Below are 16,022 nucleotides of genomic sequence, written 5' to 3' on the forward strand. Positions count from 1 at the left end.
TAAATAGATGATAGATGATCAATAGATTAGATTAGATAGATAGATAGATAGATGGAAGGATGGATGGATGGATAGATAGATAGATAATACAAAGGAAGATAGAGATAATAAATAGATGATACATGATCATTAGATTAGATAGATGATAGATGGATGGATGGGTGGATGGATGGATGGATAGATAGATACAAAGGAAGATAGAGATAATAAATAGATGATCAACAGATTAGATTAGATAGACAGACAGACAGACAAGAGATGTGAGAGATAGGTGATGCAGATAGACAGAGAGATGAGAGAACGTAGACAGGTAGGTAAGTAGATAGATATAGAGATATAAAATCTACACTTTATACCTTCAAGAAATGAAAATATACGATGCCATCACAACAATAAAAGAATGGAAATGGAAACAGGCTGGTCACATAACCAGAAGAAAGCTCAGGACCATTATGGGGTTGGAAACAAGGGGAAGAGGCCTTCATCCTGTAATGGACAGACAATGGTTAAAAGGATGACACATACATACATACATGTAAGAATGTAATAATCCCACTCTCTGTCTACATCTATTTATCTATCTCTCTATCTAATCTATCTATATTACACACATTACACACACACACACGAAAGAACCCTTCGGCCTATCGCAGTAACCCAAGAAAATCCCTTCTCCAAACCCCACTTTATGACATCCTGGGAATCTACCAGGAGTTGTGTTCAGGGCTGCCTGGTTTAATAAACACCTGCTAATCTTGTTGTGGCCCAGCAGCAGAGCTGGAGATAGACTCGGTGAGTGAGGAGGTTGGGGAGAAACATGGGCCAGTCCTGGAGTCTGGGGAAGGCTTGGATGAGGGCTCTGTGTCGGAGGCAGAGAGGGGGCCGGGCCGTCCGACAGTTATCAGCTGCCTTCGGAGTTGGAGATGAGTGAGGCTGAAGAGCAGCTGGAGCCTGTTCCCAGTGTGCACATGCACAGAGCTGCCAGGAGAAGGGAACCAATTAAGGACAAGAGTTAACTCGGGAGTAAAGGCTCAAGTGGACGGTGAATGGCCCCTCCCATAGGGAATAAAGAGGAGCAAAAGGAGAGTGGGGTTTGCAGGAGACAATTAGTTCAATTCATTAGGGTGAAGGTCTGTTCCTGACTTCTTGCCAAGTCATTGCTGCTACAGCGTGGCGTTTGGAAGCTCTCGGCCTGGCAACTCTCCAAGCCTGATAAAGGTCTGTAGTTGTGAAATCTCATGAAAGACTGTTTGCTGGGACGGAATTCACTTTACCCTAAATAAAAGGGGTTTTATCGGGACGAGGAGTCAGCTTCATGATCTCAGGAAGCCCAGGTCAAAACAAATCACTCTGTCAGGCTTTCCCTTCCCCTGCTTACATCTTTTAGACACATAAACAGAAATAAGGATGCTGCCAAAGAAGTGTAGCCTGGCATCCTGTCACAGTTGTCGGCACATGCAAAAGTTGTATTTTTATCCCTGCAGGGACAGCACACCTGTCTACTTTCGCTTCTTATCATAACCAGGTGGTCCTGGACTTACCATCATTTCTTTAGGGACCATTCAGAGTTACAGTTTGGAAGCCTTGAGGGGGTCCATCCATTGTTATTAATTTTGATGGTCCAAATTAATTTTTTTAAAAAACAACATCGAGTTGACGGTCAGATTGGGAGGGTTAAATAAATCTTGGCTCTCTGAAATAAATGTCTCCATTCACAAAACTTTGAAAACAACTGGACCTGCCGTTCCCTTGTCAGCTCTTTGCCTCCCCTGTTCCTTTGCACGCCAGAGATCCATCGCAGGTAGTTAATAGGGAAGGATAAGCATAAATATATCCCATTTGTGTCAAGAATATATTTGTCGTGCTGTGGATGGCAAGACGGATTAGGCTTTAATTAGCTCAGTCATTTCCTTCCGTATTATCCTTTCGGTCTACACAGAGTTATTAAAGGCAGGGAAATACGAGACTATCCAGGCTTCAAGGATGGGAGGAAGATGTCAGAAGCTTATTATGTGCAGTTGGAACATGAAGTTGCAACGTCTAGGGAGATCCTCCGTCATCCGGGTCATAAACAAATTAACAGAGTTGGAAGGGACCTTGTAGGTCATCTAGTCCTACCATCCAACCCAAGCAGGAGACCCTACTCCATTTCTGACAAACGGCTGTCCAGTCTCTTCTTGAAGGTCCCAAGTGATGATGCTCCCACAACTTCCGAAGGCAACTTCTGCCCCATGGGTTGATTGTTCTCACTGTCAGAAAATTTCTCCTTATTTCCAGGTTGAATCTCTCCTTGGTCAGTTTCCATCCATTGTTCCTTGTCTGGCCTTTGGGTGCTTTGGAGAATAGCTTGAGTCCCTTCTCTTTGTGGCAGTTCCTTAGATATTAGAACCCTATCATCCCATTTCCCCTGGTCTTTCTCTTCTCTAGAGTAGCCAGGCCCAGTTCCTGCAACCTGTTCATCGTATGTTTTAACCTCCAGTCCCCTCATCATCTTGGTTGCTCTTCTCTGCACTCTAGTTTCTAGAGTCTCAACATCTTGTTTACATCGTGGAGACTAAAACTGGATGCAGTATTCCAAGTGTGGCCTTACCTAAGCATTACAAAGTGGTATTAACACTTCATGTGATCTTGATTCTATACCTCTTTTGATGCGGCCTAGAACTGTGTTGGCTTTTTTGGCTGCAGCTGCACACAGCTGGCTCCTATTTAAGTGGTTGTTCACTAGGACTCCGAGATCCCTCTCACAGTTACTGCTATTGAACCAGGTACCACCTATATTGTACCTACTTCTCTTGCTCATTCAACCCGGGAGGCACTCACGTGGCACCCCCAGATCTGCATTTTACTCTCTTCTGCTAACTAGGAGTCTGGGACCTCTAGTTAGGCAGGAAGGCAAAGCTAATACCATCCTTTGTGGTATAAACAGAGGCACAGAATCGAAATTGGTGTTTGTATCGAGCACAGAGATAGGGAGGGAGGGAGGGAGGGAGGGAGGGAGGGAGGGAGGGAAGGAAGGAAGGAAGGAAGGAAGGAAGGAAGGAAGGAAGGAAGGAAGGAAGGAAGGAAGGAAGGAAGGAAAGGAAGGAGGGAGGGAGGGAGGGAGGGAGGGAGGGAGGGAAGGAAGGAAGGAAGGAAGGAAGGAAGGAAGGAAGGAAGGAAGGACTGTGGGGTCCTTGGTGCTCTCTGAGCTTGGCGGTTTCCTTGCAGACGTTTCATGACCCAACTAGGGAACATCATCAGTGCTAGAAGGAATGAGGTGGGAGGAGGAGGAGGAGGAGGAAGGAAGGAAGGAAGGAAGGAAGGAAGGAAGGAAGGAAGGAAGGAAGGAAGGAAAGGAAGGAAGGAAGGAAAGGAAGGAAGGAAGGAAGGAAGGAAGGAAGGAAGGAAGGAAGGAAGGAAGGAAGGAAGGAAGGAAGGAAGGAAGGAAGGAAGGAAGGAAGGAAGGAAGGAAGGGACACAGACAGACAGAAAAATATCTGGTGACACTGTAAATCCAAATGGTCACTAGATATATGGTTGTATGTCCTGGCAGTTCCACTAGCATGACACATGAGATGTTAGTCCCCCTTCTTCCATGGTGTCTCCCACAATAAAATAATCCCCTTTCTCATTCTGTTGGATCCTGGGACGACGCTTGGAGAGAAACGTTTGAGTCATAAATTGACGGGGTATAATTTATAAAGCTGCTATTGCAAACGATAAATGCTCCAAAGGCTAATTTATACCTTGAAAAGATACCTTCCAATGAAGCTGCCCGGCCAGGGCATGCATCACCCATCGTCCTGCGCTGCCTCATGCCAGCAACGGGGAGCATGAACGGGACTTGGGCCTGAGAACATGAGGACTGCATGGTCTTCACCCAAGAGTTACCTTGCAAGGTTCTTCTTAGGTCTCACTTTCAGAGGCACAGAGTGACATGTGCCTGTAATATTCCTACGTGCTTGCATGCTCCTTTGATCGGGGTTTCTGGCTGTGGCTCTGCCTGAATAGTTTTGGGTGATGGCTAAGTCCCTAAGTGCATTTTCAAGAGGCAGCTGGACTTTCTGGATTTTTCTTTCGAAGACGTTTCGCTTCTCATCCAAGAAGCTTCTTCAAGCTTCTTCATCTCTGAGCTTCTTGGAGAAGTGAAATGTCTTCGTAAGAAAAATCCAGAAAGTCCAGTTGCTTCCTGAAAAAGCACCTTTGGGGCAGCCATGACCTGGAAGACTGAGAATCTCCATAGACGTGGACAGGGTAAGATAAATTGATCTGTTTGACAATGAGCTTCCAAAGAACATCCTTAGCGCCTTCTTAAGAGTTCCCTTATGTATTTATTTCTATCCTGCCTTGTTTTTATAAACCACTTGAGTTGGTGAGCATATTGAATCTTCCTCTTAAGGCACGAGTAGAACTCACTGTCTCCTGGTGATTGGCCCAAAGTCACCCAGATAGTTTTCATGCCTAAGGCAGGACTAGAACTCACGGCCCCCTGGTAATTGGCCTAAAATCACCCCAATAGTGTTCATGCCTAAGGCAGGACTAGAATTCACCATCTCCTGGTCGTTGGCCCAAAGTCACCCAGATAGTTTTCATGCCTAAGGCAGGACTAGAACTCACAGCCTCCTGGTAATTGGCCTAAAATCACCCCAATAGTGTTCATGCCTAAGGCAGGACTAGAATTCACCATCTCCTGGTCGTTGGCCTAAAGTCACCCAGATAGTTTTCATGCCTAAGGCAGGACTAGAATTCACCATCTCCTGGTCGTTGGCCTAAAGTCACCCCAATAGTGTTCATGCCTAAGGCAGGACTAGAATTCACCATCTCCTGGTCGTTGTCCTAAAGTCACCCAGATAGTTTTCATGCCTAAGGCAGGACTAGAACTCACAGCCTCCTGGTAATTGGCCTAAAATCACCCCAATAGTGTTCATGCCTAAGGCAGGACTAGAATTCACCATCTCCTGGTCGTTGGCCTAAAGTCACCCAGATAGTTTTCATGCCTAAGGCAGGACTAGAATTCACCATCTCCTGGTCGTTGGCCTAAAGTCACCCCAATAGTGTTCATGCCTAAGGCAGGACTAGAATTCACCATCTCCTGGTCGTTGTCCTAAAGTCACCCAGATAGTTTTCATGCCTAAGGCAGGACTAGAACTCACAGCCTCCTGGTAATTGGCCTAAAATCACCCCAATAGTGTTCATGCCTAAGGCAGGACTAGAATTCACCATCTCCTGGTCGTTGGCCCAAAGTCACCCAGATAGTTTTCATGCCTAAGGCAGGACTAGAACTCACAGCCTCCTGGTAATTGGCCTAAAATCACCCCAATAGTGTTCATGCCTAAGGCAGGACTAGAATTCACCATCTCCTGTCGTTGGCCCAAAGTCACCCAGATAGTTTTCATGCCTAAGGCAGGACTAGAACTCACAGCCTCCTGGTAATTGGCCTAAAATCACCCCAATAGTTTTCATACCTAAGGCAGGACTAGAATTCACCATCTTCCTGGTCGTTGGCCTAAAGTCACCCAGATAGTTTTCATGCCTAAGGCAGGACTAGAATTCACCATCTCCTGGTCGTTGGCCTAAAGTCACCCAGATAGTTTTCATGCCTAAACACAGGACTAGAACTCACCAGATCCTTGTGGTGGGCCAAAGTCACCCAACTGGCTTTCATATCTAGGGCAGGACTAGAACTCACCATCTCTGGCTTTCTAATCCGGTGCCTTAACTCCAAGCTTGTTGCCTTTTGGGTCACCAAGTTCACAAGTTGGGATGGGAAAACTGTCAGTTAGCTCTTTCTTCTTTCAATGTCATGTTAGCAGCCAACAGAAAGGCCTGAACTGGGACGACAACGGCAGTGACACCCTGGGCCAAAGCTGTGCTCACCCATTCTCGGAAGAAACCCAACCTAGTCAGAATTCTGCCTCTGCTTCCATCTTGGAGCAAAATCTGAGAATGTTCTTCCCTTTCCAGAGCAGGGGATCTCCAAACTTGGCAACTTTTTAAGACTTGTGCACTTCAACTCCCGGAATTTCACAGCCAGTGTGACTCAGCTCTAGAAAGGAATGGGGTTACCCATGGCTGACTGAGGAATTCTAGGAGCTGTAGCCCACTAGTCTTAAGTTTCCCAACCTACTAAGGTTGGGAAACTCTTCTTTAAAGTAGAGGGTCTCCAAACCTGGCCATTTTTAAGACTCGTGGACTTCAACTCCCAGAATTCCCCAGCCAGTGCGACTCAGGGCTGGGAAGATTGACATGGCTGGGCTGAGGAATTCTGGGAGTCAAAAGTCCAGAAGTCACCCAGATAGTTTTTACAGAAGATCGTCCTGGAATGTAAACCATCGTCCTCATCGTTTCTCCAAACTGCAAAGTTATTGCCTCGATGTCTGTCATGCCCCTGTTGGAGTCAGAATCCAAGGAGAAAGACGAACAGCTGACAGGGAGTGGGAGTGTGGCTCCGTTGGCTATGGAGGAAACTGGGGAAGGGCAAAGTCCGGCTGGGCAGAGCAGGAGAGAGGTAGAGCAAGGCAGTTCAGAGGAAGACCCAGACCCACCCCACTCTTCATCCTAGGGCACACAGGGAGGAATGGAGAAGAGAGCAACATGGATTGCATGGCTTACAGGGGAGGAAAGGGCCCTGATTCCCTCCATTAGCCACAGTGGGAAGAGAGTTAAAAGAGATGCAAGCTGAGTGCGGCAGCTGCTGGGAGCAAACCTGAGTTTATCTTGTGTTGACTTTGCTTATCTTCGTTCCTGATATCCTCCCAACTGTGTTGAGTTACTGCCGTGCCTTCACATCTGGAATTCCTTCTCTTGCTCTGCTGGGCTAATTACCTCATTTTGCTTTGATTGGACTTTTAGTTAGTTTTTGTTGACCACATTTTGGACTTGATTCTCTGCATTCCAAGGCTGTCCCTGGGGGAGTTTTTCTCCATCCAGAAGGTAACTAAGACATTGGGGTCAAAGTTGGAGCTAATAAAGGGACTCCTACTGATTGTCTGACTGTGTTGCCTTTGTGCCATGCCCTGGGTCATCACAATGTCCATCCAAACCAAGTGAATTTTTCCACCCACTGGAGACAATAACCTAACTTTATAGTTAGCTCCGAGACAATTACCTGGATCCGAGGTGATTTGCTAGACATCTTTAGACTTCTCAAAACAAGGGCCAAGGAAGGTCACAGCAGAGCAGCTGAGAAACTGGTCTCAAATTCTTCTTGATGGAAGCCCCTTAACTATTATTTTTACATTTTTCACATTATAAGAGCAGAAATGCCTCACTCGGCCCAATCGGTCAGAAGAGCTATTTCAACATCTGTCTGAATCAAGTTCGGTGACCGTTTTAATATTCGCTTTTACAATTAATACAGCTTTTTCTTTTTTTTTAATGGCTGGCTAGAAAGTAAACCAATTTCATCCGGGCTTCTCGGTATTGAATTTATTATAAAAAGTTATGTCCTTAAAAAACTCCAGTAATGAAAGTAGAGGCATCATGAGATATTAACCTAGAGTTAATGCTGAGAAAGCCAGTTTGAATAATTCAATTCGTGTCACCTTAAGTATCTTTTCAAATGGAATTAACTTTATCTCGGAAGCACATACAAAAAAAGAAGAAGAAGGAAAAAAGACTCACGTTCCAGTTACTGATTATTGACTCCACAAGAGCTCTGTCTTAAATCATTTTGGCACCATTTTTTTCCCTCTCCCCGGTAAATCTCGGGAACTCACGTCAAAAGAAAAAAAGTTGAGATGGAGACAAAAATGTGATTCTAAGACCATTTCATCTCAGCTTTTCTGTATCTCGGAGAACCACCAAGCGGAGAGGAATCAGGAATTGCTGGTGTCTTAACAAACCAACGATTTTGGAATTTCAGAGAAATCATACTGAAATACGTATATGGGGTTCTTGCCCGGGCTTGTTTTAAGGTCAGAAATTATATCAAGAGCCCATCAGGGTCCTGAGTTTTCATAGCACTTTTCAAAGCTATCTGTGCAATGTGTCTGTGAAGATTCTCAGTCATCCAGGTCGTTGTTGTCCCAAAGGCGCTTTTTCAAGAGGCAACTGGATTTTCTTGGTTTTTTAACCTTTAAGAGGCTTCACTTGTCATCCAAGCTTCAGCTCTGACTGGATGGTGGGGAAGGGAAGGATTTTATACTCCTTGCAGACAGCTGGTCCTTTGCATTCCTTTTAGAGAGTCGCTCAGGCCACTTGGAGGTTTATCTGTGTCCTCAAGGTCACCTGAGCAGTGCAAATGGGTGTGGAGCCTTCAGGGACACAGGCAGAAAGCACAGCCCCTCAACACAGTCCTTGCAGCAGTTCCACACCCATTAGCATCTCTCAGGTGACCCTGAGGACACAGATAAACCTCCAAGTGGCCTCAACGACTCTCTAAAACGGATGCAAATGACCAGCTGTCTGCAAGGAAGATAAATCCTTCCCTTCCTCGCTATCCAGTCAAAGCTGAAGAAGCTTCTTGGATGACAAGTGAAATGTCTTCAAATAAAAAACCAGAAAGTCCAGTTGCCTCCTGAAAAAAAGCGCCTTTGGGACAACGATGGCCTGGATGGCTGAGAACTTCACAGACACATAGCACAAATAGCTTTGACAAGACCTGCAAAGTGGACACTTAGAAATAGGGAATTACTGTTAGAAGGAGTTCCCTGTGGATTGGAAAAGAAAAAAAGAAAGGACTCACTTCACAAAAGCATGACACAACTTTGGAGAACAAACCCACCTGTGGTCCATCTGCATTTTACGACAAAGGCCCCTCTTTTGAAACAGCAAATTGCACATTCTGGGCAGAGAGGAAGGACCGCTGGTTTGAAAGAGGGGTCAAAGAGGCCATCTATCTCATCAATCAGAATAGGGCTGGAAGGGACCTCAAAGGTCTTCTAGTCTAACCAAGCAGGAGACCGACTCTGTGCCATTTCAGACAGGTGGCTGTCCGGTCTCTTCTGAAAAACCTCCAGGGATGAAGCACCCACAGCTTCTGAAGGCAACTTCTGTTCCACTGGTTAATTTTCCTCACTCTTAGAAGGTTTCTCCTGAATCCCAGGCTGCTTCTCTTCTTGATTAGTTTCCATCCGTTGCTTTTTGTCCAGCCATCTGGTGCCTTGTCAAAATTAAACAGCCTTCCCTCAACAGAGGAGGAGGGACACAGAACCACCCATCTCCTGTTTATAACACAGTGCTTTTAGCAGTTCCAAAAAGATTCCACACCTATTTCCACTATTCAGGGGATTTCTAGGACTCCCTTAGCCATGAAAGCCAGGGTGGGTGACTTTGGGCCAATCCCAGGAGACTGTTGTGTCCTGCCAGCTGCCAGCAGAGCCGGGGGCAGACTCGGACGATGAGGTGGTTAGGGAAGACCTTCTGGAGCCTGGGGAAGGCTCTGATGGATGTTCAACGCTGGACGCAGAAATAGAGCCAGGGGCCGTCCGGCATTTCCCAACCACGGGAGAGGCAGCTGCCTTTGGAGTCAGAGATGAGTGAGGAGGAGGAACAGCTGGAGTCTGTTCCAGAGGCACGTATGCACAGAGCAGATAAAAGAGGTGGACAACAGAGGACAATGAGCCGGCTCGGGATGCAAAACAAACATGGACACTGACTGGCCCCTCCCTGGCTGGGGAATAAATAGGGAGGAAAGGGGAGTGGTTTGATTGTTGCAGACAACCTTTCGCGTTTCTGGGAAGTTTGCTCTTTGTGTGTTTCATGCAACAAAGACTAACTGAGATTTGTCTGTTTCTCTGTTTGAATTGACTTAATTTGCAACCTCCCGGCTAGGAGCTGGTAGCCTTGCATTTATCATAACGAGCTGGTAAGGACTGTTATTTCAGTTAACTCCTTGCAGGACTCTTGCCTGGACTTTCTGTTGGGGAATGCAATTAATTCCCCATGTTTAATTAAAGAGGGATTTTTCTTGGCGGGAAGTCTGTTTCTTGCATCTGCAAAGGCTGGGTCAGAAGCGAGACAGTGAGTTCTAGTCCAGTGGTCGCCAATCAATGGGCCAGGGACCACTGGTGGTCCGTGAGAAAATTTTGGTGGTCCGCAGAGAAATGTCCCCCCCAAAGCAATGAATCCAGATTGCGCAGGAACACAAGGCTGCACCACCCACATGGCCCATGGGAACACAAGGCTTGCGTTGCTTGCATCGCGAACAACACGAGGTAGTGAGGGGAGGGGGGAAAGGGCGGAGGGGGGGGACTTGCCCCACGTGCCTGGCCTGGCCACCGGGCTGCTTCTTTCCGCTTCTTTCTTCTTCTGCTTTTGGCTGCACGCAAGGAAAGCAGCCAAAGTCTTTCTTTCTCTCCCCCAAACTCTGCCAGAAATGAGTCTTTGGGACCCTGCAAAGCCTCCTGCTCCAAGAAGCTGCACCGGTGTGACAAGTCTCACAAAGACTCATTTCTGGCAGAGTTTGGGGGAGAGAAAGAAAGACTTCTGCTGCTTCTGCTGCTTTCCTTGCATGAAGTCAAAAGTCTCTCTTTCTCTCTCCCCCCCGAGAACAGAGCTGGAGACGGTATCCTGGGATCCCAAATAAAGAACGATCGATCGGTGGGAAAACGGGGTGGGAAATTTTCCTGCAGGCTTTTGGGGGGGATTTTCCCAGGGTTTCTGGTCCGTGGGATTGAAAATGATGAGTTTGATGCTCCTTAAGGTCCAAAAGGTTGGCGACCCTCTGAACTCGTCCCGCTTCAGGAGTGAAAGCCAGCGGTGTGATTTTTAAACCGGTCCATCTCACCCAGCCCAACCCAACCTCATGGGGCTGTTGTTGTTGTTGTTGTGGGGAAAACAGGAGGAAGGTGTCGGATAAGGTTGGTGAAAATACTAAAAGGCGGGATGCAAAGAAAGGCACCTGAGGGAGGAATGAACCCGAGCGGCGGGAGAATTTGGCGGAAGAGAGGCGCTCACCTGATGCTCCTTCTGCTTGGCGGCCTCCAGCTCGGAAAGGGAATGGGTGAGTTTTTCCTGCTGCTCCGAGAGGTATTTCTGATAGAGGCTGAGCAGCTCCTGGCATTCGCGGTATTGCTGCTGCAGGGGTGAGGTAACGAGTTAAGGGAAAAAAGAGAGAGACAGAACATTTCTGGTGGAGAAAACATTTCTGGTGGAGACTCCCTGCTGTTAATTCAGCGCAAATCGGATTTATTTTTTTTATTTTTATTTTTTGCCATCTGGAGGAAAGAAGAGACGGGAAATGCAACATGAAAGACTGGGAAGGGAGAAAACTCGTTGACTCAGAAGCAGCAAAGGTTTGACCCACAGAAGACTGGCCTTCGTGGTTCAGGCCCAGATATACACGGCAAACCCCACTCTCTTTTAGCACGGAAGATGTTCCCTAGTTGGGTCATGAAACGTCTGCAAGTAAACAACCAGGCTCTGAGAGCACAAAAGGGCCCCAGGGTCCTCCTCTTCCTCCTCCTCCTCTCCCTTCTTTCACTGATGATGTTCCCTAGTTGGGTCAGGAAACGTCTGCAAGTAAACAAACAGGCTCTGAGAGCACAAAAGGGCCCCAGAGTCCTCCTCCTCCTCCTCCTCCTTCTTGCACTGATGATGTTACCTAGTTGGGGCATGAAACATCTACAAAAAAACAACCAGGCTCTGAGAAAACCAAGGTCTAAATAGTCTCCTCCTTTTCCTCCCATATCCCCCGCCTCCTCTCCATAAACCCCCTTCCCTTCCAGAACTGACGATGTTACCTAATTGGGTCATAAAACACAGTTCAACCCTGAGCTGCAAATATTATCTTCTATTTGGTCAAAATCATTTTCTAACTGGATGCCCTCCAGATGTGGGAGGGGAAAATATTTGTTTATAAACAGGGAGCAAACCCCACTTCCTACTTGCATTGAAGATGTTACCTAGTTGGGTCATGAAAGGTTTGCAAGAAAACCACCCAGCTCAGAGAGCACCAAGTCGTCCTCTTCATCCTTCTCTCATCTCCCCCTTCCTCTCCAGAAACCCCACTCCCTTCTAGCACTGATGATGTTACCTAGCTGGGTCATGAAACGTCTGCAAGAAAACAACCAAGCTCAGAAAGCACTAAGGACTCCACAGCTGCTCTCCTCCTCCTCCTCCTCCTCCTCTCCAGAAACCCCACTCCCCTCTAGCACTGATGATGCTACCTAGTTGGGTGGTGAAATGTCTGCAAGAAAAACAACCAAGCTAAGAGAGCACCAAGGACTCCAAGATAATTCTGCTCCTCCATTCCACAAACCTAGTCTGTGAGTTCTGGTCCTACCTTTGATATGAAAGCTGGCTGGGTCAATCACCGGGAGATGGGGAGTTCTAGTTCTAGCAACGTGAAAATCAGACCGTAGGGAAGGGAGAAAACTCTTGATTCACAAGAAGCAAAGGTGTAGGATAGGATAGGATAGGATAGGATAGGATAGGATAGGATAGGATAGGATAGGATAGGATAGGATAGGATAGGATAGGATAGGATAGGATAGGATAGGGATAGGGATAGGATAGGATAGGATAGGATAGGATAGGATAGGATAGGATAGGATAGAATGTAGAGTAGAATAGAATAGGAATAGAATAGAATAGAAAATAGAATAGAATAGAATAGAAAATAGAATAGAAAATAGAATAGAATAGAATAGAATAGAGTAGAGTAGAGTAGAGTAGAGTAGTAGAGTAGAATAGAAGAATAGAATAGAATAGAATAGAATAGAATAGAATAGAATAGAATAGAATAGAATAGAATGGAATAGAATAGAATAGAATGGAATAGAATAGAACAGAATAGAATAGGAATAGAACAGGAATAGAACAGGAATAGGAGGAAGGATAGGATAGGATAGGATAGGATAGGATAGGATAGGATAGGATAAAATAGAATAGAATAGAATAGAATAGAATAGAATAGAATAGAATAGAATAGAATAGAATAGAATAGAATAGAATAGAATAGAATAGAATAGAATAGAATAGAATAGAATAGAATAGAGAGTGGAGTGGAGTAGAGTAGAGTAGAATGGAATGGGAGTTGGAAGGGACCCTGGAGGTCTTCTATTCCACTCTCCTGCACAGGCAGGAAACCCTGTACCATTTCATACAAGTGGTTGTCCAAGCTCTTCTTAAAAGCCTCCCTAGATGGAGCACCCACAACTTCTGGAGTCAAGTTGTTCCACTGGTTAATTGTCCTCACTGTCAGGAAATTTCTCCTTATTTCCAGGTTGCTTCTCTCCTTCATTAGTTTCCATCCGTTGCTTCTGGTCCTGCCTTCAGGGGCTTTGGAGAAGAGGTTGACCCTATCCCCTTCTTTACAGTAACCCTTCAACTATTGGAAGGTTGCTATCACATCATCCCTAGTCCTTCTCTTCCCTAGACTAGACATACCCAATTCCTGCAAGCGTTCTTCCAAAGTTTTAGCCTCCAGTCCCCTAATCCTCTTGTTTGCTCTCCTACTAATATAAAACAATGTAATTTTTCTGTGGGATGTTTTTGAGCTGTGAGTGGGCTTTTTTTTCTCTCTCTCTATCCAGCATCTCGCCTCCCCCATCGCTGTTTCTAACCATCCCTGGATCTCAGCACACAGGATAAAGGTTGGTCACACAGAGACATGAAAAATTAGCCACACACACACAAAGCTTGTCATATATCCTTATTTAATCACCCTAATTGCTCAAAGCAAATTCCGCTAACTCACGGGGTGAAAAAGGGAAAATAACTTGGGGTCAAAATTATTAGCGCTTCCAATAAAGCAACCCGAACGCGAAGAAGCAAATCCTTGTTTTTTAATCTCAAATGCAACACCAAAAATTGGGGGAGAAATACACACACACACACACACACGTTCTGACCCAAAGCTTGTTCCAATGGAACAAACACCAAACGGAGGTAACAGCAAAACCTTTTAATGATTCTTTATGAATTCCGTTCCTTCACGGTTAAAAGGCTGTTTCAAACTAATGGTCTCTGGTAAGAACGAGCCTTGCCAAGGTGGTGCAAGGCTGCCAAGAACACTAGATAAACTTGCCAAGAAATAGTTCAAACACAAAAAGTCTCCAAACACAAACTAAGAGAGACTGAACGTCCACAAGGCTCGAGTGCAAAAACGTCTTTGCTTCCTGCCAAGGACTCTGGTTTCTCAGCTGGCTTTTATCTTCTCAGGGAGGGGCCACTACCTTGCAGCTTTACTCCCGAGTCGCCCGTGCTGCTGTAGCTGCTCTTTCCTACGCGTGCTGGACACAGGCTCCTCGGGTCCTCTTCCTCACTGCTGCCAGCCTCCACAACCTCCGAAGGCAGCACCCCACTCCCTGATGGTCCTGGCCCCATCCCTGCATCCCACGCAGGCCCCTCATCCGAGTCCTCGCTCTCCGAGACCTCAGCCGTCCTCACCTTTTTATCGGGTTGGCTTTGATCCCAAACCGAAGCCTAAAAAGTACCCAACATCCAAACGTCCAAACTCTAGATCAGGGGTGTCAAACTCAAGGCCTGGGGGGTCAGATCCGGCCCATGGGGTGCTTTGATCTGGCCTGTGGGGCTGGAAACAGCGAAGGACCGGCTCACAGTGCCTCGGTCTGGCCCTCCCATGCTCTATTTTCGCTGGCAGAGTTGCTTGCAAAACAAACTGGAAATGTTTCCCCTTTTGCTTTTGAGCACTCAAGAAGGGACAGGAAAGGGGAAAGGGAAAAGAGGAAAAAGACAAAGAAAAGGAAGGAAAAAAGGGGGAGAGAGCAAAGAAGGAAAAAGGGAAGGCAGAAGGAAGGAAAATGAAGAGGGAAGGAAAAAGTAAAGGGAGGGAAGGAAGGAAGGAAGGAAGGAAGGAAGGAAGGAAGGAAGGAAGGAAGGAAGGAAGGAAGAAGAAGGAAGGAAGGAAGGAAGGAAGGAAAGAAAAGAAGGAAAGGAAGGAAAGGAAGGAAGGAAGGAAGGAAGGAAGGAAGGAAGGAAGGAAGGAAGGAAGGAAGGAAGGAAGGAGGGAGGGAGGGAGGGAGGGAGGGAGGGAGGGAGGGAGGGAAGGAAGGAAGGAAGGAAGGAAGGAAAAAAAAGGAAGGAAGGAAAGGAAGGGAAGGAAGGAAGGAAGGAAGGAAGAAAGGAGAAGGGAGGAAGGAAGGAAAGGAAGGAAAGGAAGGAAGGAAGGAAGGAAGGAAGGAAGGAAGGAAGGAAGGAAGGAAGGAAGGAAGGAAGGAAGGAAGGAAGGAAGGAAAAAAGGAAAGAAAGGAAGGAAGGAAAGGGAGGGAGGGAGGAAGGACGGAAGGGAGGGAGATTATAATGAGAGGGAGGGTCTGAAGGAAGTCCTGCCTTAGCACCAGCAGCCCTGCTTTCACCATCCCTTTGCCTCCTCCTGCTGACCTCTCCTGGTGGTCTCCCATCCTATCCCTGAGGATGGTTTGGTTACAAAGCCAGGCCTCCTCGTATGGCGTGTGAGTGGGCCTCCCTCTCTCTCCTCCCACGGTCATGAAGTGTGAAAACCAATCCCGAGTCACTCGTTTTGGTGCCATCGTAACCTTTCAGGGTGACTAAACAAACCATTGTAAGTCGAGGACCATCTGTACCTTCGAAAAAACCCACTAAACCGTTAGTTACAAATCGAGAGTTTGTCTCTGTCTCGCAGCAACCCAAACCTCTGAAGCACCCAGTTAAAAAAAATAAAAAAAATCCCTTTTTTAAACTAGAATTTCCAACAAGGGGATGTTAATTCAGCCGAAGAAGGAAAGATGCACCGAGACGGAAACAAACGACGGGGGGAAGTGGATGGAGGGAGCGCCAGCATGCAAATAAAGGTGATTTATTTATCAGGGGCCCGAGCTGCTCATCCATTTCCTTGACGCCCGTTCCCACAGGGGAGGCTGCTGGCGAGCTCCCCGCAGTTCCCCAAACGCAGGCTGAGCCTGGCAGGCCTTCAGAAAAAGACAGCATTTGGACAGTGATTTAGAGAAAAGAGTCCAGGGTGGCCTTTGCCAGGATATTAGCAGAATTCCTGGAGGAGATGAACGAGCTGCTCGCTGGGCGATTCCTTCTCTGGAATTAGAATTAGAATAATGGAGTTGGGAGGGACCTTAGAGGCCTTCTAGTCCAACCCCCTGCTTAGGCAGGAAACCCTACAC

At 46.7% G+C, this 16,022-nt stretch overlaps 2 protein-coding genes across 2 annotated transcripts in view; both read right to left on the bottom strand.

The window, feature by feature from the left end:
* Window positions 1–11,000, bottom strand: part of LOC113430158 (protein hinderin-like) — a 107,850-nt gene extending 96,850 nt beyond the window's left edge. The window contains 1 exon segment of the mRNA XM_087958755.1: window positions 10,879–11,000. The gene's annotated coding sequence lies outside the window, so the exon portion shown is untranslated.
* LOC113426352 (protein hinderin-like) overlaps window positions 9,225–16,022 on the bottom strand; it is an 88,772-nt gene continuing 81,974 nt past the window's right edge. Inside the window, exons 6-7 of the mRNA XM_087954239.1 lie at window positions 10,879–10,998; window positions 9,225–9,440 (exon numbers count right to left, since the gene is read on the bottom strand). Of these exons, the coding sequence (XP_087810365.1) occupies window positions 9,225–9,440; window positions 10,879–10,998 (336 nt within the window). The remainder of the gene's footprint in view (window positions 9,441–10,878; window positions 10,999–16,022) is intronic.

This window comes from Notechis scutatus, chromosome 2 (genome assembly GCF_049901735.1).
Source record: "Notechis scutatus isolate UNSWTSFEM ecotype Mainland chromosome 2, rNotScu1.2, whole genome shotgun sequence".
NCBI classification, from domain to species: domain Eukaryota; kingdom Metazoa; phylum Chordata; class Lepidosauria; order Squamata; family Elapidae; genus Notechis; species Notechis scutatus.